Here is a 25,804-nt window from a genome sequence, read left to right on the forward strand (position 1 = left end):
CCCCTCAAACAAGTTTCCAAACTGACTGGGTGACAAAAAAAGTGACCCCCCCACCCCCGCTTATAAGAACCTTTTATTTCCCCTAGGAGCAATGGTTCTTATTTGTGGTGACTTTATGGAACATAATAACCAAGAATAAGGGGGATCAACTGTATCTATTTTCTCAAACTAAAGTGCTATGCTAAGCTACCATAAGACTCAGTTTCATATTTAGTAACAGAGTAAGTAAAAAGAGTCAGTCACCAGAGTAAAATAGTTACTATAAAAATGTCCATTCTTAACATGTATAGTAACATAGTAATCAAAGACAGATATTCTTAAGAGTTTGCATATTGCCAGGTGAAGGGGCCTACATTAAAAAGGGAAACAGAAAGACATACAGAATATACTAAAGTTCAGGAGACTAAATAATTTTTCTAATGAAATTTATGTATCATTATTTGGAAAGGAAATACAACTAAAGAAAATTTGTTGATTTTTCACCAAGATTTTACATTGGGAACACAGAGTGAATGACATAAAGCAGATATATAAACAGTTATATTATATTATATATATATAATATATAAACAGTTTAAAGAACTAGAACCAACAATGACAACTTTCGTCTAAAGCATCTAAAAATGTGGGGGTAAAGACTATGCTGGACACAGCGGGGCAAGCCTGTATTCCGGAGAGATTCAGGAGGCTAAGGCAAGTTCACAAGTTCAAAGTGAGCCTGGGAAAGATAGCAAGATCCTGTCTCAAAATGAAATTTTAAAAAATGGAGATGTAGTTCAGTGGTAGACTACTTGCCTGGCTTGCATGAAGCCCTGGGTTCCATCCTCTGTACTGGGAAAAACAAAATCCCTACCATCCCAACAAATATCAAGAAACCAATTAGCTCAAAAGAATATTGTGGAATATTTGTGAACCTGAGAAATTCTATTTTGAAAACCAACCTTTGAGGGAGAAAGGGCTGGAGCCAGAGCAGCTACTTTGGATTTGGCTCTCAGAGACAGCGATCAGATGAACATTTGAGTTAAGATCTATGGATCAGAATGGAGTTTCCAAAAACACTTCCAATTGATTATATCTCCATAAAGTTCCTTCTGGGGACCTCCCATAAGGCAAAGCTAAAGTGTTGTTGTCAGAGATCATGCAGAGATGAACTCAGCAATTTTAACTTCAATTCTAACCTGTTCTTAAGGATGGACATTAAACACAAAAACAGGAGAAAACACTTTCAATATATATATGACAAGGAATTCCTACACATCAATTAAAGAAGGAAGGGGCTGGGGATGTGGCTCAAGCGGTAGTGCGCTTGCCTGGCATGCGTGCGGCCTGGGTTGGATCCTCAGCACCACATACAAACAAAGATGTTGTGTCCACCGAAAACTAAAAAATAAATATTAAAATTCTCTCTCTCTCTCTCTCCCCCTCTCTCACTCTCTCTTAAAAAAAAAAAAATTAAAGAAGGAAAACAATGAAAAATTGGGTAAATAATAACAATTCACAAAAAGGAAAATAAAATTCAGGGAGCCAATAAGTATAAGAGAAAATGAAAGTTAAGGCCAGGCATGGTGGTGTATGCCTGTAATCCCCTGGCTCTGGAGGCTGGGACAGGAAGATTGCAAATTCAAAGCCAGCCTCAGCAATGGTGAGGTGCTGTGCAACTCAGTGAAACCCTGTCTCTATAAACACTAACCAATCAACCTTCTTATGGGAGCCATTTCTGTTTGCCTAAAGAATTCTGAAATATATAGTTATTCTACTCCTGTCTTGTTATCAGTGGGACAGCCCTAAGTAGCAAAGACATTGATTGTTACACCTATGGTATCAACTTCCTTTTGTAGGCTCCTAGGGGTCATACATGATCAATCAGCAAGCCTTCCTAAATAAACTTCTGAAGGATTCCTTGTATCCCCTTCACTACATCCTCATTGCTACAGCTTCTAAAGTTTATTTATATATTTTTCTTGGTACAAGGGATTAAACCCAAAAGTGTTTTACCACTGAGATACATCCCCAGTTCTTTTTATATTTTATTTTAAGGTAGGGTCTCAATAAATTGCTGAGGCTGGCCTGAAACTTATTTTCCTCCTGCCTCAGCCTCCTGAGGTGCTGGGATTACAGGTGTGTGCCACCATGCCTGGCCCACTCTTTTTCTTTTTAAAAGGGTCTCACTATGTTGCCCAAGCAGGCTGGCTTTTGAGTTCCTGGGCTCAAGTCATCCACCCCTGATAGCCTCCTAGAGGACTGTACCAGTACATCCAGTAACAAAACTTTTCTGGTCTTCATTGCCACCATCATGTGTTAAGCTTAGCTATTCATTCATGAAGATAGGATTCATGCTCTGCATCAGTGTGACATCTAACACAGCACAAAGTTTAAGCAGGTATGCAGTAGATCATAAATAATGGAATAACTACTCACTGTTATCTAAAGTATTTGGTCTCACAGTCATTATAATCATTACTACCAGTGTTTAGAAACTAGAGTTGTGTAAATCCAATGTTTACCTTCAGTTTTGTCTAAAATTCAATTAAACATTAGTTAGCATACTACTTTGATTACTCTAGGACAACAGGTACTAGCACATTTACTTCTTTTTAAAAACATGTTTCCAAACCTTTCACGAACTGCACCTGGAACAGAGAGATGACTGGTTTATACACAGTCAGATCTACTATCTTATGGTAGAAATGAGACATACATGTTGATAGCCACAGTATAGGTACTACATGAAAAGTCACAAGCATAGAGCCTTGGGAAGAGTGTAAGAAGAAGAAATTCTGTCTGGTAGATCAGAAATGGATTCACATAAAGGAGTCTCCAAGCAGCAAAAGTCACACTGGTAGAATAATGGAAGCAGGTAGTAGATATGGCTGAAAGAAAGAGTGAGGCCAGAGATACTGTTGGAAATCAAACAATGTCAAGCACATGAAGGCCCTCATTGTCCTGAGGAATGAGCCACACAATGAATCTTCCTTTTCAACAGGCTTCTCTGAGATTTCAAGTGGATAGTATAATTTTTATCAAATCAAAAGGTAGCCATATTATGGAGAAAGTTGTTTTTACTGATATATCCTCACCTAATAAATAATAAATCAACTCAATAAAAATGTATTGACTATTTTCCAAGAGCTAATGAATGAATAAGAGCTGATTCTTATATTTAAGGCACTCCTGAAAACTCTACACAGAGCTTCAAAGCCTAAAAATAATGAGTAATTTACTTTTGTCCACCCTATAGATGGAAATATATTTCATTAGTGAAGATATTAGTTTAAGATAAAACAGTAATGGGATAATAATGGTAGAAGCTCAAAGTCTGTTATGCCTACTAGACTACTCATTAAAACTGTGGGTTCTGGGCTGGGGTTGTAGCTCAGGAGTAGAGCGCTCACCTATCACGTGTGAGGCCCTGGGTTCGATCCTCAGCACCACATAAATAAGTAAAAATAATAAAGGTATTTTGTCCAACTACTCCTAAAAAATATTTTTTAAAAAATTGTGGGTTCTTCTTACATCGCTCTCTGTTATGGTGATGGGAAGGCCACGCAGCATGATGGTCTTGCTCTCCCTTTCATCGCTGATGTCATGCCTATAGTCATGCTCGCCATAGTCACCATCCGAATGGTAGCCGTCTTCTGATCGGTCACTGTTCCTTCTTTCACGCTCTCTCTGATTCACAGAAAAATAAAATTACAATCACCCTGCACTCACCTTTTAATCTGGTCCTCCACTCACAGAATTTGATCTTAAGAAAAAGAAGTTAAAAATGATAAGAAGAGTATTCCATGCTGATATTCACTGCAGTGTTTTCTAGAACAGTGACAATCATTTCTTTAGTTCAGGAAAAATGATTACACACAATGATGTAAACACAATGAAATTGTTATACTATGAAAATTAAATGGATACAAAAAGTGGAAGGGAGGAAAAAGTATAAAACTATATGAGCATAATTCCTTTTTTAAAAAATTTTTTTAGTTGTAGGTTGACACAATGCCTTTCTTTTTAACCCCAACCCATCATAATTACTTCTAAACAAAACTATATATTCATATGGAACTTCTGTTCTTCATTTCAAAAGTCTAAGGCATAAGGCTTATATATTATCACAACTTGTCTCATTTTTAAAATGGGAATATGGGCTGGAGTTGTAGCTCAGTGGTACAGCGCTTGCCTGACATGTGTGAAGCCCTAGGTCCGATCCTCAGCATCACATATAAATAAATAAATATTTAAAAAAAAGGGGGGGGGGGAAATAACACCTACTTTGTAGGGTTTACAGTTTAAACAAGTCCATGAAATCAAATGTTCAAAATACACGTGAATCCTATGTAAATAAACATTGGTTATTATTTCTATTACTATAAGGCTCAAGTTGTCTTTGAGGGTTATAGTTGCATCAAATATATTTCCGAATAGAAAGTTTGACTGTAATACTCAAGAGAAATTTTTACACTTGGAATACTTTTCGAGAATGCTGCATGCATTATTCATAATTCTAACAATTCCATAAATAGTTGCTGGTCACTCACCTCTGGACTGTCATAGTCTCGGTAGTCATCATATCTGTCACCCCTGCGGTCATCACTAGATCTTTTGTAATCTGAGTCCCTCCGTCTGCTTCTGGATTCACGCTCATCACGGTCATCTCTGTCTATGATGGAACCATATCTTCCACTACGCTCTGTTCTACTCACTCTGCCAGAAAAAGTAATTTACTTTTAATCTTAAATTTATACCTTCAGAAACAATACACACAGAGAGATCAGTTTATAAGATACATCCAAATAATTTAATATATTTCTTTAAATTTGTTACCAAATTCAAATTTATAAAGATAACCACTGAGAATATCTATATCCTAAAACATAAAGATAATTTTCAGGAACTTATACAAAATCATAAGATGTAGCTATCAATTGTTTAGGTTGAATTTTTGGAGACAAGATCATATTCTCAAAACATATTCTTATGCTTTTTCAAGCCTAGTAAATACAAATGACCCCTTTCACTTACAATTCAGATCCTAGTAACTTAAGATAGGAAGCCATTACTCAAATTTCAAAGAATACATACTAGCTCATCTACTCTTTTTTTGGCGGACACATCATCTTTGTTTTTATGTGGTGTTGAGGATTGAACCCAGGCCGCACGCATGCCAGGCAAGCATGCTACCGCTTGAGCCACATCTCCAGCCCTCATCTACTCTTAAGGTACCATACCTACTAGGAAATAGGTAATCAATAACTTAGATGAGTTAAGTTAGCTCCCCCTCCCCCAAAATCAAGTTTTTAACCAAGTATACATAACAGGATGATTTACTCAAAACTAGTACTCTCAGAGAACATTTATTTCTTATAATATCTGGTTTATTTTTGGTTTCTTGGAGCCCTGAGCTTCATGGGAAAATAAAAGAAGCAGCTTAAACAGATCACAGACAAAATAGTTTTCATAGTTATTTACCAGTTATATAAAATTACTACATAATCACAAGAGAAAGTCAGATCTTTTTTTTTTTGTATTGGGGATTGAACCCAGGTTACTCAATCACTGAGCCCCAGCCCCAAAATGCCAAATATTTAGAGGAATAATTTTGAAGTGAGCGTATAGTAGGACACAGGGACACCTATAATCCCAGAAGCTTGGAGACTTGAGATAGTAAGATTCTAAATTTAAAGCCAGTCTCAGCAACTTAAGATATAAAAAAGGGCTGGGGGAGGAGGTGGGAAGGATGGTGGAATGAGATGGACATTATTACCCCATATACATGCATGATTATACTATCGGTATATGATTCTGCACTATGTATAGCCAGAGGAATGAGAAGTTGTGCTCCATATATGTTCAATGTGTCAAAATGCATTCTACTGTCATGTATAACTAAGTAGAACAAATAAAAATACTAATAAAAAAAAAAAAAGGGCTGGAGATGTGGTTCAGTGGTTAAGCATCAGAGTTCAATCCCTGGTACCAAAAAAAAGGGTAAGTAACACAAACAAATCCCTTTAGAGCCGGGCATAGTGGCATGGACCTGTAATCCAAGCAGCACAGGAAGCTAAAGCAGGAGGATCACAAGTTGAAAGGATCGCAAAGCCAGTCTCAGCAATTTAGCAAGGCCCTGAGCTACTTTTTGAGACCCCGTCTCAAAAAATGAAAAAAGCAATAGAGATGTAGCTCAGTGGTTAAGCATAGCAGGTTCAATCCCTGGTACCAAGAAAATAAATAAATCAAAACCAAATTCCTTTAGGCTGTCAATTTGATCTATCGCAGGGAATGGCCTCAATACTAAGAAGGCCTGTGACTGAATAAGGAAGTTTATATATTTAAGTTAAATGGTCTGAGAGGGAGTACAGTTATTGACCCAGCAGTCAAATGCTCTCATCTTAATTCTTCACTAATTCTCCAGCTCTTCTTTCCTTCATGCGATACATGATCCAAAGATTCTCAGCTCTATAAGTCTGGATCATCTTGCTATTAGGGAGCAATAAATGAGAAACAGCATTTTCTGATGCTTGCCACAGCCAGGAACTAAGCATAATGTCAGATTCTATGATCTCCTGGTTTCTGAATGGGTGCTTGTCTACTCTTGGAACTCTCAGTGACCCATTCCATCCTAGTTTCCTTTACCTAATTATTACGCAAGCTTTCAAAGCTTCATCATATGAATACTTTCTCCAGAAAGCTTCTCTAGCTGTGTATACAGAAGAAAACATCATTTTTATGTATTTTAACAGGACCTTAAATTTCTTTTAAATAACATGCCTCTCACTAGGCAGTAGTTTGTGAGAGCAGAATCATGAAGGTGCTCATTAGCAATGCCTGGCACAAAACAGATGGTCAAATATTTGTTTGATAAATAAGCAGTTTTAAATAAATGGTGCAATCCTTACTGAAATATTATCACAGATACGTAATATAGTGACTTACCGTTTGTCTGAACCCATTGTTCCACTTAAGATCTAGCACAAGGGTCCAAAAGGTTCAAATTTTCCCCCCTAGGAGATAAAAGAGATTAACTGCTAGAAAATTCAGAGATCACTTAAGCCAACTGCTCTACAAACTAGGTCACTACTGAAGTTGTGATTTCATCAAGTCATTAACAGTAATTATTTAAGGTGAGGGAGGAGGAGGATCAACTGTCAACATTAAAATCATGCTAAATTGTTAAAAATGAACAGAATAGGAAGACGAAAAATATTATAAAATATTAAATTTCATAAGAAACTCATGAAGGGAAGCAAACAGAAAACTCCTTGCCTGCTCCTACTTTAGGATTACAAAGCAAAAAGGGCAGAACTGCTCCTTGTATGCTGAACCAAAGCAACTCCAGTGGGGTAGCTGACTAACAAAACATTAATCAAGTGTCTTCATTAATATGAAACTCAATATTAAATTCATGAAACATTAAATTAAAAATTCTGATGGAAAAATTCTCTCAGAAGCTGGAATGCTGATCTGAGTGAAATCAGATTTATGCATTTGTAACCCAAACCCGAATCGACTTAATCTCTCAGTGGCCAATCCAGATTACCTCAGGCTACTGAGTATAAATACCCTGCCCACTCTCTGGCCCTCGGGCCGTAATACAGCACACAGATGGACAGCATTCGATGTGTGAGAGGTCTGAGAAACCAGTTAGGGCCATCTCTAGTCCCGGGTCTAGGGAGACACCTATCAACGAACATTTGTTTAATAATAAATGAAAGAGCCATCTGAGGGAAACAAGTCCCGGGGAGGCTTAGCTAGTGGGCCCTTCATCTCCCGGGCGGTGCCCGCACCCACCTCCACGGAGTGTCGCGGCCGAGATGGCGGCGGCACGGACCGAGTGATGGACTGGATGTCCGGCTTTCCCCATCACACACACCCCTCCCATCTCCCACTAAGTTCCTGGCCGGCAGATCGCTATCACAAAAAAGCTTTTTGGAGTGGGCGATCAGTTGTGGCTGCCAGACGATGGCGGCTAGCGACTGCCAGTGATCTCCCAAGGAATGCCCTCAGGACAGGCGATGGTTTCACCGCTCCGTTGGGCAGGGGGTAAAGGAACATGTCCCTGCAAGGGAGAAACTGACAGCCCAAAAGAAACGGACCGTAGGCTGAACTCCGGGAGACACCCTGAAACTGAGAGAGCTGGCGGCGAGGAGGGGCGCGGCCCTCCAACGCCTTGGGTACTTAACCTCCTGAAGAGACCCGGCTGGGGTTTAGCGGCGGCCTCTAGCAGCTGACAGGAAGGTTTAAGGGACGGCCTCAACGGCAAGAATCCCGAGTCGTTACGGACGGCCGCAGCACTCACCCCCAGGAGGGACCGCAGCAGTAGCAGTAGCGGTTCTGCCTCCCAGAACCTCTTGCAAGGATTCGGCCGCTCCACAAAATGGCGCCTCCGCCGACGGCCGTCTCCTACCCACAATACCTCGCGCCTATCCGCCCCCCGCACCCGTCACCCGCCTCTGCAGAGGCGTCCAATCCTCAAAAGCTCCCAGATACGCAAAGGCTGCCGGGAAATGTGGTCGCCCGGGCATCCTGTCACTACGTCCTGTTAATTTCTTGCGTATTTCTCTTTATTGTAACACTGGACAGAATTGCCAACCTGCCTTTAAGGACCGGAATGAGAGCTTTTACGGCTTCTATTAGGCATAGCAATTGTTTGCCTTTCCTACAAGCGCCTGACACCATGGAAAACGCGTCCCATCTGTCAAAAGAAGGAATGTTGTCGATCACTGTCCTAGATTGTGCTAAATGCTTATTTTTTTGTGTCTTTATCATAAACTATGAGCTGGCATTAAACCCATTTTTTTCAGGTGAGGATTATGGAAATTGAGTTAATTCTTGTAGGCAGGTTTTCAATTTCATTCCACTGATATTCTTTAAAGTCTCAGAAAAGTCACTTTCCAGAATTATTAAATTGTCATAGTTAATATGGACAAAACCACTGTCTCCTTTACAATCTTCCTAGCTCTTACATCACAATTCTCCACTTTCCCTTGTTCAGGACAAAACCTTGTAGTAGTAGTAATCACCCATGACTTTTCTCATTTACTGGCACATAATCCGTCTACAAATTCTGTAGAAGCTACCTTTAGAGTATATTCAGAGTCCGTCCACTTCGGTCTCTACTGTTCTTCTAGTCAAAACCATCACTGTCCTTGTTTTACAAACCTAGTAGGTCATACAAGCTAATAATAGTGGTGGAACTGGGAATTGAACTAATTTAGTTTCAGAGAACATGCCCTTAACCACTAGAATGTGGAAGAGCACTTATGTCTGTTTAGTTTACTACAATATCCCTAATGCCTCTACTGGTGCACACATGGTGCACAAGCAGTAAGCAGTGAATGAACAAGTCAATCTGCTACCAAAGCATAATCTTTATGGCAGAAAGAAGCAAGGAACTTTGGGAAATTCAAAAGAGGATATTTTGGACTCTGATGGCCTTTGAGATAGTTCCACCTCACTTGTATATATGTATTGTGTAAAAACACACACTATATATATTATGTATATCTCCAATATATAGTGTCCAATTTATGGGGGGAAGCACATATTTAAAATTTTAATCAACAGAAAAAAGTACATATATATGATCCATAGAAGGCACTTGAATACTGTATTTAATGAAATATTTACTTAAACATAGCCTGGGCATGGGGGCTCGCACAGTAATCCCATAATCCCAGCAACTGGAGAGGTTGAGGCAGGAGGATTCAAGTTCAAGATCAGCCTTACCAACTTTGAGACCCTCTCTCAAAATAAAAAATAAAAAGGGTTAGGGATGAGGATGTTGCTTAGTGGTAAAGCACTCAGGTTCAATCCCTAGTTCCAAAACAAACACAATAGATGAGGTCATTGCAAACTCTACAATGAATGATGCAGATGTCAAGAACTGGGAACTCTCTAGACTTAATGGCCACTAGTGGCTGACTACCTTGTCCCCAGAGTAGTTCCAACAAGCATTTTTTGTTGAAAGGGAGGTTTCTGGGAATTAAAACTAAGATAATTTCTTTTGTCAGAGGTGGGCTTTGATAAACTAGATATACAATCAAAACTTAACCCAGCATTTCTATGGAAAACACTGTAAATTTATTGAGTGCATACTGTGTTATCCAGGCCTTAGGGATACAGTAGAAAAGAAAGTTACCCAAGATCCCTACTCCAGCACTGACTAAAAGCCTTAGGGAATCTCTGAAGGACATCACAGGATGACACTTTTCACACCCTCATTCCTATTTTCATTAGTACCCAAGATACTATTATTAAAATGTATTAAAAATTTCAGGCCTGATTTCCAAAATCTCCAATTGCAAAAATCAAGCCATTAAAGAAATTAAACAAACACCTTAGTAATGGGTCAAACTAGTCTGATATTTGAGCTTAAATATTTCCTTCAGGGAAGATGTTGCTATCACCAAACAAGGATTAAGTCCATGTCATATCATTCTGATAGCTTATTGTACTTCTCCCTTGAGGTGTTCATCACATCAGTAACTACTCAGTATTCATTTTTACCAGTGGTCTGAATCCCATGGGCAGAGACCAATAGTAGTCTTGTTATAAGCCCTAGTGGTAAGTAGACTAAGTTCTCAAAATTGATAATTTAATAATCAGATAGTGTCTCTATTGAGCAGTCAATAATTGGGGTTAATAACTTCATTCAGTGGTGAAACATTTGATGTGTCCTAAAGCTTGTGTTCCCAGTTCAGTGGGGTAAGACAAGTTTAGAAGGAAAATCTGGTTTGGCCTATCCAGGATAAAACTGGACCAGTTCCCAAAAAGGATTTTGACCAATACAGAATATTGAGATGCACCACAGATGAACCTGCAGACCACCAGTTTGACAAGAGGGCTCTGGGAGTACCACTGTTTAGGGTTGAAAGATTCAGATGTAATGTAGCACTGGTGATACCAAGTCCCAGAAACTGCAGTTCTCAATTCCTAAGCTAATGCTTTAATTTATTTATTTTCCTTTTTAGAGGCTTACACAGATTTGTTATCAAAGGTTAAGAGAAGTTACATGCCTATAGTCCCACCTGCTTTGGAGGCTGAGGCAAGGATTGTTAAATTTGAGGCAACCTGGGTAATTAAGACCGTCTCAAATATAAAATTAAATTTTAAAAAAGGATGGAAATACCTCAGTGGTGGAGAGCTTGCATCTTATGTGTGAGGCCCTGGGTTTGATCCTCAATATGAGAGAGGGGAACATCTGGACACAGGATGGCAAACAATTTAATGGACATTTATAATTACTGTTGCTGGTAATGTTTTCTCCTTAGCATACAACCCCTTTTACATCTCCCAGTCCTTACTGCCCAATCCCTACTTTTTATAATACAATTCAGCTCTCCTTGGTCTTATTTTATGCATATAGATTATGCCCTCAGACCAAGCACTAACAAACTACAATTTCAGACCAACTACAGCCTGTGTCCTATTTTTTTTAAACATTTTTTTTTTTACTTATTTATTTTTTAGGTGTAGATGGACACAACACAATGCATTTATTTTTATGTGGTGCTGAGGATTGAACCTGGGTCCCGCCCATGCTAGGCGAGCGCTCTACAGCTGAGTCACAATCCCAGCCCCCTGTCCTATTTTTATGAATAAAGAAATAGTTATTATTGAATCATAGCCACACTTGTTTACATTGCTATGTCTGCTTTTCCCCTACAATATCAATGCTAAATAGTTGGCAGCAGAGATCATCTTATCCATTCAGCCTAAAGCAGTAAATCTCTGCTCTTTTGACAAAAATTATGTAAACTCCTGCCTTATACCATAAAAAATGCTCTTTAAAACTTTCAATTCTCCTAACATTTTTCCCGTGAGACATGTGCAAAGTACAATTCTTAGCACTATATTACCTTGAATAATTATTTTTAAAAGTTCTAACAGCTTCATAGACTTGGTCTTTAAACTACAAAGATTTTTTTAGCTCACTTTTGAAGCAAACTTTTGTGAAATGGTATGATGGGAAATTTGAAAAGAATCTGGAAGACAGTAGATAACTCCTTGGAGGGTTTTAGCTCTGTAGAGAAGAATAGTTGTGGCAGTGGCCACAAAGGAATGCCAGTATTTATTATGCCAAAGTTTATGATCAGTATCAAGCATCAAGTACCCAGCAGGTACTCAGAAAAAAAGGTATCATATTGCCTGTCCACTTCCCCATAACCATGAAGAAGTCAGAAAAAGACTTTTTTTTTTTGGTACCTGGAATTGAATCTAGGGGTGCTTTACCACAGAGCTGTAACCCAGTCCTTTTGTTCCTTCCTTAATTTTGAGACAGGTACTTGTTAAGTTGCTGAGGATATCACTAAATTGTTGAGGCTGACCTTGAGTTTGTAATCCTCTTGCTTCAGGCTCTCAAGTCCCTGGGATTTAGGCATATACCACTGTGCTCAACAGAAGAGGACTTTCTTTTTAAATGCTGGGGATTGAACTGAGGACCTTGTTTCAAAAAGCTCTAATCAGCTGTACGTGGTGGTACATGCCTATAATCCCAGTGGCTCAGGAGGCTGAGGCAGGAGTTCAATGCCAGCCTCAGCAAAATCGAGGTGCTAGGCAACTCAGTGAGACCCTGTCTCTAAATAAAATACAAAATAGGGCTGGGGATGTGGCTCAGTTGTAAGCCAACAAATGGAAGTGTGTTCTGCCTTAGCAGTCACCAAAAAACAAACAAACAAACACCCAGAAATGAATAACTAAATGCTATTTTCACTGACTAGAGAAAAAAAGTCTAGAAATCTGACAGCATTCACATAAGCTATTTGAAGGTCGTCACCACCTGCCCACTTACACTGATAGGAGGCAGCATTCCAGGGCTCACTGTAGCACTAGTTGCCATTTCAACATCACTTCAGATGGGCCCACACCAAGGCATTCTCTCTCCTTCCATTAAGTACACCCTCTACCAGTCTTTGGGAGAAAACTTTAACAAAAAATAATCACATTGAAAAAAAGTTTATTTAAAAAAGTTCTAGCAGCAAGAACAGTAACAAAACAAAAGGAGAGACAGACAAACAAAAAAGGAGGTGTGTCCTGTGGGACTTGTCTCCATTCTTAATCAAGTTCTTTATACCGAGCAAACATTACTCTTCGAACAGCATCTCGGTAAGTTTCATTGGACTGTCTCTTGCTGGTTCTTCCTGGAGTGCCAACACCAGGTCCCCGCATCCGGCCATCCGTCTGCAAAAAAAGACAGTAAGGTGGGCTCTGTGAATTAATCAGTCTCAGGGCTGATCTCTGACCACAAGCATTTCTGAACCTGAAAGGAGAAGGTTATAGGGGAATTAAAACAAATAGGAGGATGGTGATACCATGACTGCTAGTACAGGCTTCACTATTAGAGATATGAAAAGTTTTGTAGGAAAGAGATAAGCCAATCTTCTATGGCTGGCATTTTGAGAGAGGAACCAAGCCAATAAACAATATGCAACGTTTCTTCTGATTTTTTTCTTGGGGCTCTTACTGAAATATGAGAAGCAAAGTCCTTTCTGGAAACCAGGACTATGCTTCTCAATCTTTTTTTTTTTTTTAAATATTTATTTTTTAATTGTAGTCGGACACAATACTTTCTTTTTATTTATTTATTTAGATGTGGTGCTGAGGATCGAACCCAGGGCCTCGCACTTACTAGGCCAGCGCTCTATCGCTGAGCCACAACCCAGCCCCTTCTCAATCTTTAGCCATCAGAGTCCTCTGCTTATAATCCCTCTAGGAGCCATTTTGAGACAGGTTCTCCAATAAGTTGGTGAAGCTGGCCTTGAACTTGTGATCCTCCTGCTTCAGCCTTCCAAGCTGCTGGAATTACAGGCATGTGTCACCATGCAAGGCAGTTTATACTTTTTATTGTTTATTCCCTGGTTCTTTTTACCAAGTGATCCCTCAATTTCAAACTATCAGATTCCTATACTGCTCTCTATAGAGTATAAACTCCATTCCAACGTTTTCCTCCCCTTCCCATTGCAACCAAACCACCAAAGGCCCAGCATGCCAAGCTATACCCCAGTGATCAAAACTGGGTTTCTGAGCTCTCATATCTTAGGTCAGCAGTAGAAAATCCTAGCTAAAATGATATTATGCTGGACCAGAGAGGAAGAGAAAGTTATAAATATTTTAGCTCAAGTAGCCTCCAACAACATGGAAATAATTTTACCTCCTCTGATGAACCCAATCCAGGATGGCCATATCCTAAGCCTGTCCCTTTCCTCCAGCCAGTGGCCTGCTGGACACAGCCACCTTTACTGTTAGTGTCAAGGTCTTCTTTATCAACAGATTTACGATCACTGTAAGAGAAGCAGACATACACAATCACTTCAAGATGACCTGCTGGTGAGTCTAACAAAACCTTCTGTTCTTAGGTTCAGATATGTCTTCTATAAAGCATATGAAACAACACCTTTGAGTGCCTGCTACCTACACATTAGGCTTATCCTGGGGATTCAGAGATGACCATGATTTGGCCCTGTTCATGGAAAAAGATGTGAGAATTATGACAACAGATGCTTACAGAATATTGAAGGGTTTGACCATGGATGTGGCAACAGTGGATATCTGTTAGAGAAACAAAACTGGACACAATCTCTGAGGGGTTGTCATTAAAAAAATGATGGGGGGCTGGGGTGGTGGCTCAGTGGTAGAGTGCTCTCCTAGCATGCATGAGGCACTGGATTCGATCCTCGGCACCACATAAAAACAAACTAAAGTATCCACCTAAAACTAAAGATACATAAATAAATAAATATTTAAAAAATATGATAGGAAGGTACATTTTGAATTGGGTCTTTTTTTTTTAACTTTTTAGTTGTTGATAGAACTTTATTTATTTATTTATTTATATGCGGTGCTGAGAACCGAACCCAGTGCCTCACACATGCCACGTGAGTGCGCTACCGCTAAGCCGCAGCCTCAGACCTGAATTGGGTCTTGACAAATAATTAATGGGCTAAAGAAAGTATGAGAGTAAAAGACACAAACAAGGAAAAGTGAAAGAACACAATCTTTCCAGGAGAGGAGTGGTAGGAATCTGAGGGCAAATTGTAAAAAGGCTTGGAAATTAAGCTAAATCAGGCCTCTGCACAACCTTCCTCAGGCAAGTAATCCAGCCCTCTTACTAGGCAAGGTGTATGTTCACAAAAAGGGCAAGTTGTTCAATCCCCAGTAACACACACACACACACACCCCTCTCTTATTTTGGGCTGTGATCAAATTAAGCTGAAATATCAGGGCCCCAGACCCTGTCCAGCCACTTCAGGGTTTATTCTGTTAATCATCTCCCTTTCCTCACAGGTGTAATCTCCTCCAGCTGCTGATTTTTTAGCTTACTGACAAAGAGACCTACTCAAGCTCTCTTGTTAAAAATGACTACTCTCTTTTCTGCTGATGTATCCTCTTGTCACCCTTTTCCCCCTTTCAAGGCTTTAACTGCTCCCTCTCACTATAAATACCCAATAAAAACCTGAGTATCATCAGTGACTTTTCTGGTTTCCCAGATAACCTACTGATCACAAACACTGATGGATTTGATACCTATAACTCATTCTCCTTGCCATACTCCCTGCGTGTTCTCAGCTTTAGTCCTTTTATGAATTCATCTTCCACTTAACAATCTCTCTAAAATACAAAACTAGATGAACACCTTACTTAAAATCATTCCATGACCTCCCAATACTATTTTCGGTGGCTGGCGGGGAATAGTACTAGGGATTGAACCCAAGACAATGTATCACTGAGCTACATTCCCAATCTCTTTTATTTTTTCTTTTGAGATTGGCTAAGTTGCCCAGGCTGACCTTGAATTTGTGACCCTTCTGCCTTAGCATCCACAGTCAGTGGGATTACAGGTGTGTACCACTACACCTTGCTTTCCCACTGCCTTTAATGAAAACAAACTTAATTGTTGAGAGCCACAGTTTAGTAGGAATAACGCCCGGCATTTTGCTAGAGGGAATGGTTGAAAGGTGCTCTGGGATTAGGGCGGCTCTGAGATTAAGGTGGATCCTCCAGGAATAGGGCGGCTCCGGGATTAGGGAAAGATCCTACTTTGGAGTTCCCATTGAGTTTGGAGTGCGGGGCCGATGGAGGGAATGTGTTCCTGGGAAGTGTGTGTAGAGTACCGGTGAGAGTTCGGGAATAAAGAGTTGCTGTTTGAACCTACAAGGCTTTGTGGTGGCTCGGTTATTTTGTGCCCAGACAGACTGCGGCACTTAATGGTGCATGGTGTTTAAGGAGTACAAACTTCACAAACTGGCCTTTATTTGTTGTATCTGCTGTAGTTCTTGTCACTCAACAACACACTCCCAATGGTTAGCCTCATCCAACTACTTATAACTCCTCAAATGCAACATGAACTTTTTCATTCATGCTATATCATTCCCTCCAAGTGAAATGCCCTCCCTGACATACATCACCTAAACTTTCTCAACATTCTGTGTTCACACCGATGTCAAAGACATTATATGTATTGTCCACCTAAGGATAACACAGTACCTGTATACAATGGATCATCAACAGATTCCATGTAACTCTGGGCTTATAATTTGGGAACTATTTGTATTTTTAAATTTTGAGGCAGAGTCTCACTAAGTTGCTGAGATAAGGTGCCTGACTGTAGCCACTCCCGCCTGGCTTTGAGCAGCTGAAGAACCCAGCCAACCTTTCATGTAAATGCACATATTTCTGGTGTAAATATATGTAGTCAAAAGACCAGGGTGGATCTCATGCTCAAGGAACTCTGACAAACCTTGTTTTTAATATTAAGCTTCACTTCCTTTGAAAGAGAAAACAGTGGCACACTTAAAAGAAAATGGTTTTACTGTTAGGTGTTGAGGCCATGGCTTAGTGAAGGGTTTGTCTTACCTGTCAGTTTCCCTGGAATATTTAATCCGTTTCCTTTCTGGAGAGTCAAAAGACTGGAGCTTTTCCCTGCGATCATTTCCCTTCTCTTTAAACCGACCCTGTAGGTGAGCAGAAAAGCAGACCTGAGATTTCCACTTAAGGAGGTTGGGAGCTGGAGAATCTGACGTCTCTTTTTATTTCCTTTTTTTTTTTCCTCTGAAAAGGGGTTTGCTATGCTGCCCAGGCTGGGCTCAAGTGATCATCCTCCCTTAGTCTCCCAAGTGCTAGGACTACAGGCATATGCCACCACACCCAGCTCTAATACTATCTTTTAATGTGAAGATTGCTCAACTGGTAACTCCTGTAATCTCTCAGTCAAGCATACACTTCTAGCAAATACAGTGGCTTCTTTACCTGATAAATTTGAAAATAATTAATTGACATGCTTATCTCAGTTGTCTTTGCCCCTTCCAAGAAATAGATAATCTCCTAGAGGTCTTTCCATAAAAGGACTCTTAACCATCACATAAGCCCTGCCCTGAGCTAATGGAATCTATATCTGGGGTTATGAAACTATCTAGTTGTATGGTCTAGATAGCAAGTCAAAGTGGCTCCTATACTAAACTATTTCCTACACGTAGCCTTTAATACTAAAAACTTCTATTTCAACAGTGCTAACACTCCTTCATTTTCCTAATTGATTTAAAATTTGTGGAAGAAAGAAGAGTACAATTTATTGACCTATATGGAGAAAACCGAACACCATCTTACAAAAAAAAAAAAAAAAAAAAAAACAAACTTTGTTGAGGTATAATTTATAAACAACAAAATTTAGAATCCACTTTAATTTAGAATTTAATGTGTTTTAATGATCATGTTTTGGGGCTTCTTTGTTATCTGTCTTCTTATAAGGAGGGCTCAATATAGCCTACAAAGTCCATAACAGAGAAGAAAAAGAATTGGGGTCAAGTTAATTGAGGTCACCAAAGTTTACCTCGCGTTCTCTCCTCTCCAGGTAGGCTAGCTCCTGCTCAGACTGTTTTATCTTCCGATGGATTTCCAGGTTTTGCTGAGAAAAGAAGGAAATCTAAGAATATAGGTCAAGGGAAAAAATGGTCCTACAAAAGCTTCTAGGCCTTTCCTAATACTGTACATCTTCTGATTGGCTGATTCTTCTAAATGATCACAGTACCATGCAAGCAACAAGCTCTAACTGGTCTTACTTTGGTCTCATCAATGGGGAATCTAGATTCTAATGCAGGATTTACCTTTCTCCAAGATGTGGAAAACAAATTTGGTTTTTGTCTTCAACTAAAGTGAAAATTAAGAGAGGATCTGAGTGCACCAGTGAAGAAAACTACATGCCCACACCTTCTGCCTACCACTTCTACCATTCATTATCACTGGACACTAGTTACTCTTTCAAGGCCCAGAGAAATATAAAAAGTAGCACCATAGTCCTGAAGGAACAAATGGACTGTTCTAAGAGCCCCATACTCCTCAAGCATAGCTCCACTACACAAGAATGCAGGTATATATATGAATTGTAAGGAGTCCAAACAGTTCTTGCACGGACAGGTGGTTTGTACTGGATGACTCCAAGAAAAGGAAAAGCAATTCAGTCCACTGTCCTAGGGCTCATCACACCTATGACTCCTCTGTCCTGATCACTACTTTTCACACTACTTTTCATCTCTTTTCCCATTTACTGGCATTTTCAGCAGAAAGCTGAAATTCAAATGTGTCAATATAACAACTCAGAATTCCAGAAGGAAGGGGACTTGGACAGTAATTATGTTCCAGGGATTGTCCAGGAGGAGTATCTCAAGAGTTCTAGGAGCTTTGCACAGCCTTCATAGGGGCAGGCTGGGCAAAGTGGTTGGTATACTTATACCAAAAGAAAAACGTCTCAGCTTTTAGCTATGCATGATTCTGGGTTTTATGTTGAGAGAAACCTAAATCCATTCCCTTCACATCTTATCTTGCAATATCTGTTAGAAAAGAAGTATGAAAGAAATTACTCTGAGAACATGTTTATCTAGGGGCTTTGTTTATAATTTGGCTGGCTCCTTGGTAAGTATAAATAAATTGGAAGATTGCAGGAGAAGACCAACATATGTAAGTTTAACAGCTCCAAAATATCTGTTTTGTTGTCGCTTATAATTATACTCACTACATGAGGAAATGGCAGAATCTGACTCACAGCTGGATAAAACCAGGTGAATGTCAAAGAAGAGAAGGGGCTTATCTGAGGTCAACTGTTAGAAGGCACAGCCTTAATACATAACTGTGAGCTATGTAATACTTCACATGAACAAAATGTAGAAGATAATTAATTCTTGAACTGAACTGACTGAATGATAGGAACTGGAGGATTATTTAGGCTAAGGAAGGACAGTATAAGCTTTATTCTCTGTAATACCCGTCAATGCAAAGAATCAAAACTTGAAAAGTCATGGCCCCTTCCTTTAATACCTTGTGCAGGTCTGACAGCTGTTGGTGTTTGATTAGAACTTCTTTATTGGGAAACTGTCTCCTGCAGAGCAGACAAGCCAGTTTATTCCAGTCAGTAAGTTTGTCTTCTTCATTCTCCTTCTTGGTCAGCAATTCCCTTGGCTGGGGCTGTGCTGGGCGGGGCTGTAGAGGAGGGATCTGTTCCTCCTCCTCTTCTTCCTCATAGTCACTGTCTCCTCCATATTCACCCAGGAGGCCAATCAGTGGGTTTACCACTTTCGGCTGAAAGAAGGAGGCGGCCAGGGATCAACACCAACTCAAGCTACATTTTTGGGGGCCCTTTTTTTTTTTTTTTTTTTTTTTTAAATATTTTGATATGGGTATTTCCTGTCTTTTTTCTCTTTTAGTTGAAATAGTGAACTGGGTTCAAAACATGCCCAATGCCATGCTGTTCATTTCCCAGGTGGCAGCAACATGCCTAGAGCTTGATCTTGTTCCTTGATCACTGAGGAAGAGAGAAGGGAACTGGCATAGAAAACAGCAAAAGAACTATAAAATTACCATTTGTGTACAATGTGTCAAAATGCATTCTACTGCCATACATAAGTAATTAAAACAAAATTAAAAAAAAAAAGAATTATAAAGAGGAAGTGATGAACACCTCCAAATCACTGTAACCCATGGAAAAAGGAAAGATGAATTTCACCAAGGCTCTAGGTAAAGGAGATTTAGGAGACAGACTAGAAACAACTTTAGTAATAAGCATTCGGGTAGACCAATCTGGCTCCTGAGTAAGGTAAAAAACATTGTTAGGAGAGATGCCATATGAGCTGAATTAATAATGTTGAATAGACAAAGAATACCTTGTAGAAACTGCTTAATAATGATGCATGGTCACTGGCCTATCATGAATGGAAATTAAAAAAATAGAACATGGTCACTACTGTTGTATATTTATATTCAATTGGAATCATTAGTGATTAGGTTGAGACTATCACTCACTTCAAGGTACCTAAAAATGGGTAATAATATTAGCATCTTGACCAGTCACGCCAACTATGAAAATGATCACATGCATACTCTACATCTAAGATTCTTACGTGGCACTAAAAGGCATGAAACATAGATACCAGGAAAATGGGTTTCCTTGGTGATTTAGGAAAAAACTACCAATAATAAGATTGTAACTTAAAAGGGACATTTGTTTAGGTAAAAATGGTAGACACCCTTGTTAGCAGACTAGAAATTTAAACTCATACTTATAATCAAGAGGAATCCTTATTTCTGAGAGAGAAAGAGAGAGAGAGAGAGAGAGAGAGAGAGAGAGAGAGAGAGAGAGAGACAGGGCCAAGCCCAGAGTGAGGCACCAGCCTTTGAGTTTCCTTTCCTATCCAGAAGCAGACCCAGCCCTACCGTCCCCAGGGCATCCACATGAAGACTTACTGGAGGGGGGCTTTCTTCCTTCTTCACAGTGGGAGGCAGGGGCTTCTTAAAGACGTCCTCTGGAGGGGCCTTCCCCTCACTGGCATTTTCCTGAAACTGACCAAACCTTGAGGTAATTTTTGCACCCCTCAGTACTGGTGATTGAACCTAGGGCCTGCAGCATGCAAGGTAAGCTAGCTCTACTATTGAGCTACATTCCCATTCTCTGAAGTAACTCTTACATGAAAACTCACTCAAAGAAAAAAAAAAAAAAGTTAAGAGTCAACCCTGTTGAAATGTTGCTATCATGATTTTGAAATATAGAATCTTATAAAATATAACATTTAAAGGCGGGGGTATGGTTCAGTGGTAGAATGTGTTCCTAGCATGTGTGAGGCTTTGAGTTTATTTCCCTGCACCAAAAACAAGCAAAAAACAATATAACAGGGCTGTAGCTCAGTGGCAGAGCCTTTACCTAGCATGTGTGAGGCACTGGGTTTAATCCTTAGCACCACATGAAAAAAAAAATAAACAAACGAAATAAAGGCATGCTATTCATCTACAACTACAAAAATTAATAAATACATTAAAAATATAACATTTACATATATTATATGATTACTATATGTCAGGCACTACTTCTTTACCTTTTACTACAACCTTTCTAGATAGGCATAAATAGTCTTATTTTACTTGGGAATAAAATTATAAAGATTAAGGGGCAGAAGAATCCAAACATTAAGCTAATAAGACTCTGAAGTTTAAATTCTTAGATAAACAAGTATACATACATACTTTCTTCTCTTTTTCTGTTTCACTAAATGACTAGCAGTATTAGAAGGAAAAGAAAAAGGTAAAAGTTATGAATTGCACCACAATAAAATTCATCTACTTTCACTAATATGTAACTGGTACAAGGGTAAATCAATGTTTCAGAAAATAATTTGATTTTATATTGCTTGTGAAAATATGTATCATCTTTGATTCTGAAAATTTCTTCTAAGGAAGTAATTTAAAAGGAAAAAACAGGGGGCTGGGGATATAGCTCAGTTGGTAGAGTGCTTGCCTTGCATGCACAAGGCCCTGGGTTCAATTCCCAACACCATTAAAAGAAAAAAAAAAAAAAGGGAAAAATAGGGGTTGGGACTGTATCTCAGGGGTAGAGTACTTGCCTAGCACATCGGAGGCACTGGGTTTGATCCCCAGCACCACATAAAACTAAATAACAAACAAAATAAAGGTATTATGTCCATCTACAACTAAAAATATATTTTTTTTTAAAAAAAGGGAAAAATGCTAAATGCTGCATATTATAATAGATTTGAAAGTGACAACTTTCTGAAGAAAATGACGGAATAGTTTATTGTGAATTTTAAGCATTGAAGCACTGAAAATAAAGGATTATGATATAAAGATGAAAAATACTTATGATAAAACAGAAAGTTAATAAAGAACACAGAATGGTATCTCCTGCTACAATTATTCCTAGAGGAAAATGTGTATACGGAGTTAAGCACTAAAAAAGGCAAGCAGAAAGGTAAAAATTTGTGTAGATGAGGTATTGGGATTTGAATTGAATCATTTTGTTCTACCATCCAAGTTTCTCATTTGTAAAAAGAAGAGTGTTACTATGGGGCTATAAGACACATGAGAAGAAGGGACTGCCTTGAGTTTTTTTTTTTTTTCCTTCTTTCAGTACTGGGAATTGAACTCAGGGCTTTGCACATGCTAGGCAAGTACCCTATCACAAAGCTACATCCCCAGCCCTTTTAAATTTTTTTTCTCCCTGAGACAGGGTAGTCTCATTAAGTTGCCCAGGCTATCCTCTAACTTTAGATCCTCCTGTCTCAGTCTTCAGAGTTGCTAGGATTAAGTATGCCACTGTGTCCAGTTTATTTTTTCAGTAACTTTATACCTCAAACCTAGATCACTGTTCATAAATCCTACATTTAGATCTGTAATCATGTGGTAAAAGCAGACACACAGGTCTTCTTACCCTTGTCACTCCTCTGTCTTTTTTCTCCTTGCTATCTTTTTTAGGCATTTCCTTTTTGCTATTTGACTTCCCTTGACTGGTGGGTTTCTTTTCCTTTATCTCTTCTTCCTCAGGTGACCCAGGGTCCTGGGGCACATAGACTTCTTGCTGTAAATATAGTGGGAAAGAGATAAATCTAAGGAATATTTTACTTTCCTTCAATTCCAGGTCTAAGGAGTATAGTTCCCCTCTATGAAAAAGAATTGCTCTTAGTCACAAGCCTAAGAGTCTATATATCAATCCATTCCAGAGGCCAGGGCACACGCACACCACCACTCATTCACTTTTTCCAAGAGCAGCACTGATCTTACCTGTAATGCCACAAGGCACTGATTTTTCCATATAGGTAAGAGTTCAGTTTCCATTGATTTAAACTTTTCCACTTTTCATGCAATGAGCATCCAGAGAATCCAGAAAATAAATTCCTCAAAATGACAAATTATGGGTGCTTCATTCAAAAGGATCATTGGCAGAATAAACAAAGCCCAAAACTCACCTGGGTGTTGGGGTCATAATAAGTTCCTGCCAAGGGATCATAATAGTAGCCAGTAGCAGAATCATATATGTAGCAGTCAGATGATGCTACAAGAAATAAAATCAGAGCCAAAGTTAGTCATTAGCCAATGAAACCCCTACTGAGCAATCCACCAAGAATAACCTAAAATTTAGGGTGGCCAACCCAAACAGGTACAGAATCTTTAGATGGTACTCTCTCTAGATGAGTTCCCCCAATCACTAGCCTTTCTTGCTAACTTTGTGATCATATAGATTTTAAGCAATGAGTAGCAAGTTGAGCAAAAAGAATTAAATAAGTAAAATAAAAACTACTTACACTGCTGTCCTTGTCGATTTGTATCCGAAGACCAGTCTGAATTTCTGCCACCTCCCCTCCTATCTCGGAAATATTTTTTACCCTATCACAGAAAGTGAAATTAAAATTATGGAACTATCTAAGAACCATACACCTTAACAGTAACCCACTGCATAAAATCATCCTTTCAATCACCTGAGTTTTTTTTTTTTTTTTTAATGGCATTGAGGCTTGAACTCAGGAGTGCTCTAACACTGAGCTATAACTGCAGTTCTTTTTATTTTTTTATTTTGAGACAGGATCTTGCTAAGTCACCCAGGACTGGTGTTTCAGTTGAGATCCTCCTTTCTTAGGCTTCTGAGTGGGGGATCCTAGGTGTGCATCAATGTGCCTGGCTCATCACCTGAAGATTTTAACAGAGTACTCCCATATTAAAGCCTACCTGATAGTAATGCATGTGGTCAGAATGGTCCCCAGAGTCATTTCTGCAACAAATAATACAACATGTCAAAGGCTGCTATCAAAAGGCACCTGAGGAATGCCTAATACTGCAGATTCACTAAGAAACTCTCTTTTTCCCTTTTTTGAAGGGAAAGGAAACAACCCAGAGAGCTATCAGCTAAAGTAAAATAGTGACTGAGTAGAGGGTGACAGAGCAAGATTTGCCCCATCTCTGGTAAGTCTGTCTCTTGATATGGCCATTTCCCAGCTACCACTCCTATGTCAAAATGAGTGAAGGACTAAAGAGGAATTAGATTTCCCAGGTCTACGTGGATATATGATCAAGGTCAGAGGAGTGGGATATCAGGATAGCATTTACTTAGGATTCCAAATGACAAAGATATATGAACATTTTTTTCTGCACATCCAAGACTATACCATCATTTGGGACCCAAAGATACCATGTAGTCAAAAGCAAAAGGCCTCAAGTATCTAGTAATACTACTTAAGAATGAAAATGATTTTAAAGTCAGAAAAAGGCAGGCTTCAGAAAAAGTACATATCTGAAGCAACCCACAGTGGGAAGGCACTACGCTTTCTCTCCAGCCAAGAAGAGGAGTTTCTTCCCAGAAACTGAAGGGGGTGGGGGTGGGGGCAGTATCTTTTTTTAACCTTATGTACATATATAACTGAATGACCAATGTGATTCTACAACATGTACAATCAGAAAAATAAGAAATTATACCCCATTTATGCATCCTACTGTCATGTATAACTAATTAAAACAAAAAACCCTCATTGTCCTGACTGAACTGGAAGGAGGGGCAGCCCCCCCCCCCCCCCCCCGCACCTGGGCAATGAGGCCAGTGGCAGGCATAAACTGTCAGGAGGGGGCAGTATCTTAACCCCTCTGCCATACCTTCGTTTTCCAGTGGCCAAGTTTACAGCTACCATCTTCCCATCAATGCTAAACGGTGGATCAAGATTCTGTAAGATCTTCACTACACGAAGAGCTTCCTAGGGAAACAAAGACACATGTGAACCCAAAGAAAGGAAAGACTATGTCCCTGGAAAGAGACCTGAATATGGATTTTCCTTCTCTGAAGAGAAATTTACTAAACTTTTATATTCTAGTCATATTTTAACATAAAGCACACTGACAAAACCAGGCAACTCTCAATGAAGAACTAGAATAGCAATCAGAGTAGATATCAGTTTCTGATTTAATAAGTTCCTGACTTAATAAGTTCTGACTTAATAAGAGATCCAGGTTACATCAGATCCAGGTTACCAAGTCCCTTGTGATTTTTGAGCATTAAATCTGAGAAACAGCAAAGACTTTTATTACTATCTTCACACTATCTCCATAGGAAAAAAAATTCAAGCCACGAGCTCTCTCTCTCTCTCTGTTTTTAAATAATTATTTTTTGGCATAGATGGACACAATACAATGCCTTTATTTTTATGTGGTGCTGAGGATTGAACCTGGGTCCCACCCTTGCTAGGTGGGCACTCCACCGCTGAGCCACAATCCCAGCCCATCTCTCTTTTTTTTTTTTGGTACTGGAGATTGAACTTAGGGGCACTTGACCATTGAGCCACATCCCCAGCCCCATTTTGTATTTTATTTAGAGACAGGGTTTCACTGAATTGCTTAGCACCTCAATTTTTCTGGGGCTGGTTTTGAACTTGCAGTTTTCCTGCCTTAGTCCCCCACCTCAACCTCTGAAGCCACTCAGATTATAGATGTGCGCCACTGTGCCCAGCAAGCCACTAGATCTGATAAATACTTTGAGTAGAGAATGTCCTATTATCAT

The 25,804-nt window shown here is 39.3% G+C and overlaps 2 protein-coding genes across 6 annotated transcripts in view; both read right to left on the reverse strand.

Annotated features, from left to right (window-relative positions):
- Rbm5 (RNA binding motif protein 5) overlaps positions 1 to 8,384 on the reverse strand; it is a 31,447-nt gene extending 23,063 nt beyond the window's left edge. Inside the window, exons 1-4 of the mRNA XM_076868895.2 lie at positions 8,291 to 8,384; positions 6,928 to 6,995; positions 4,533 to 4,698; positions 3,514 to 3,669 (exon numbers count right to left, since the gene is read on the reverse strand). Coding sequence (XP_076725010.1) covers positions 3,514 to 3,669; positions 4,533 to 4,698; positions 6,928 to 6,944 — 339 coding nt within the window. The 5' untranslated portion in view covers positions 6,945 to 6,995; positions 8,291 to 8,384. The remainder of the gene's footprint in view (positions 1 to 3,513; positions 3,670 to 4,532; positions 4,699 to 6,927; positions 6,996 to 8,290) is intronic.
- A 4,548-nt stretch (positions 8,385 to 12,932) lies between these two features.
- The window catches only part of Rbm6 (RNA binding motif protein 6), a 97,312-nt gene continuing 84,440 nt past the window's right edge, over positions 12,933 to 25,804 (reverse strand). For all 5 annotated transcript variants that reach the window (XM_076867291.2, XM_076867292.2, XM_076867295.2 and 2 more), the window contains 11 exons: positions 24,907 to 25,004; positions 23,989 to 24,031; positions 23,568 to 23,649; positions 23,232 to 23,317; positions 22,697 to 22,843; positions 20,722 to 20,817; positions 19,300 to 19,560; positions 17,819 to 17,893; positions 16,846 to 16,943; positions 14,144 to 14,273; positions 12,933 to 13,173 (listed from right to left, as the gene is read on the reverse strand). In XM_076867291.2, the coding sequence (XP_076723406.2) occupies positions 13,048 to 13,173; positions 14,144 to 14,273; positions 16,846 to 16,943; positions 17,819 to 17,893; positions 19,300 to 19,560; positions 20,722 to 20,817; positions 22,697 to 22,843; positions 23,232 to 23,317; positions 23,568 to 23,649; positions 23,989 to 24,031; positions 24,907 to 25,004 (1,242 nt within the window). In that variant the 3' untranslated portion in view covers positions 12,933 to 13,047. The remainder of the gene's footprint in view (positions 13,174 to 14,143; positions 14,274 to 16,845; positions 16,944 to 17,818; positions 17,894 to 19,299; positions 19,561 to 20,721; positions 20,818 to 22,696; positions 22,844 to 23,231; positions 23,318 to 23,567; positions 23,650 to 23,988; positions 24,032 to 24,906; positions 25,005 to 25,804) is intronic.

Source organism: Callospermophilus lateralis, chromosome 10 (genome assembly GCF_048772815.1).
Source record: "Callospermophilus lateralis isolate mCalLat2 chromosome 10, mCalLat2.hap1, whole genome shotgun sequence".
Lineage (NCBI taxonomy): Eukaryota > Metazoa > Chordata > Mammalia > Rodentia > Sciuridae > Callospermophilus > Callospermophilus lateralis.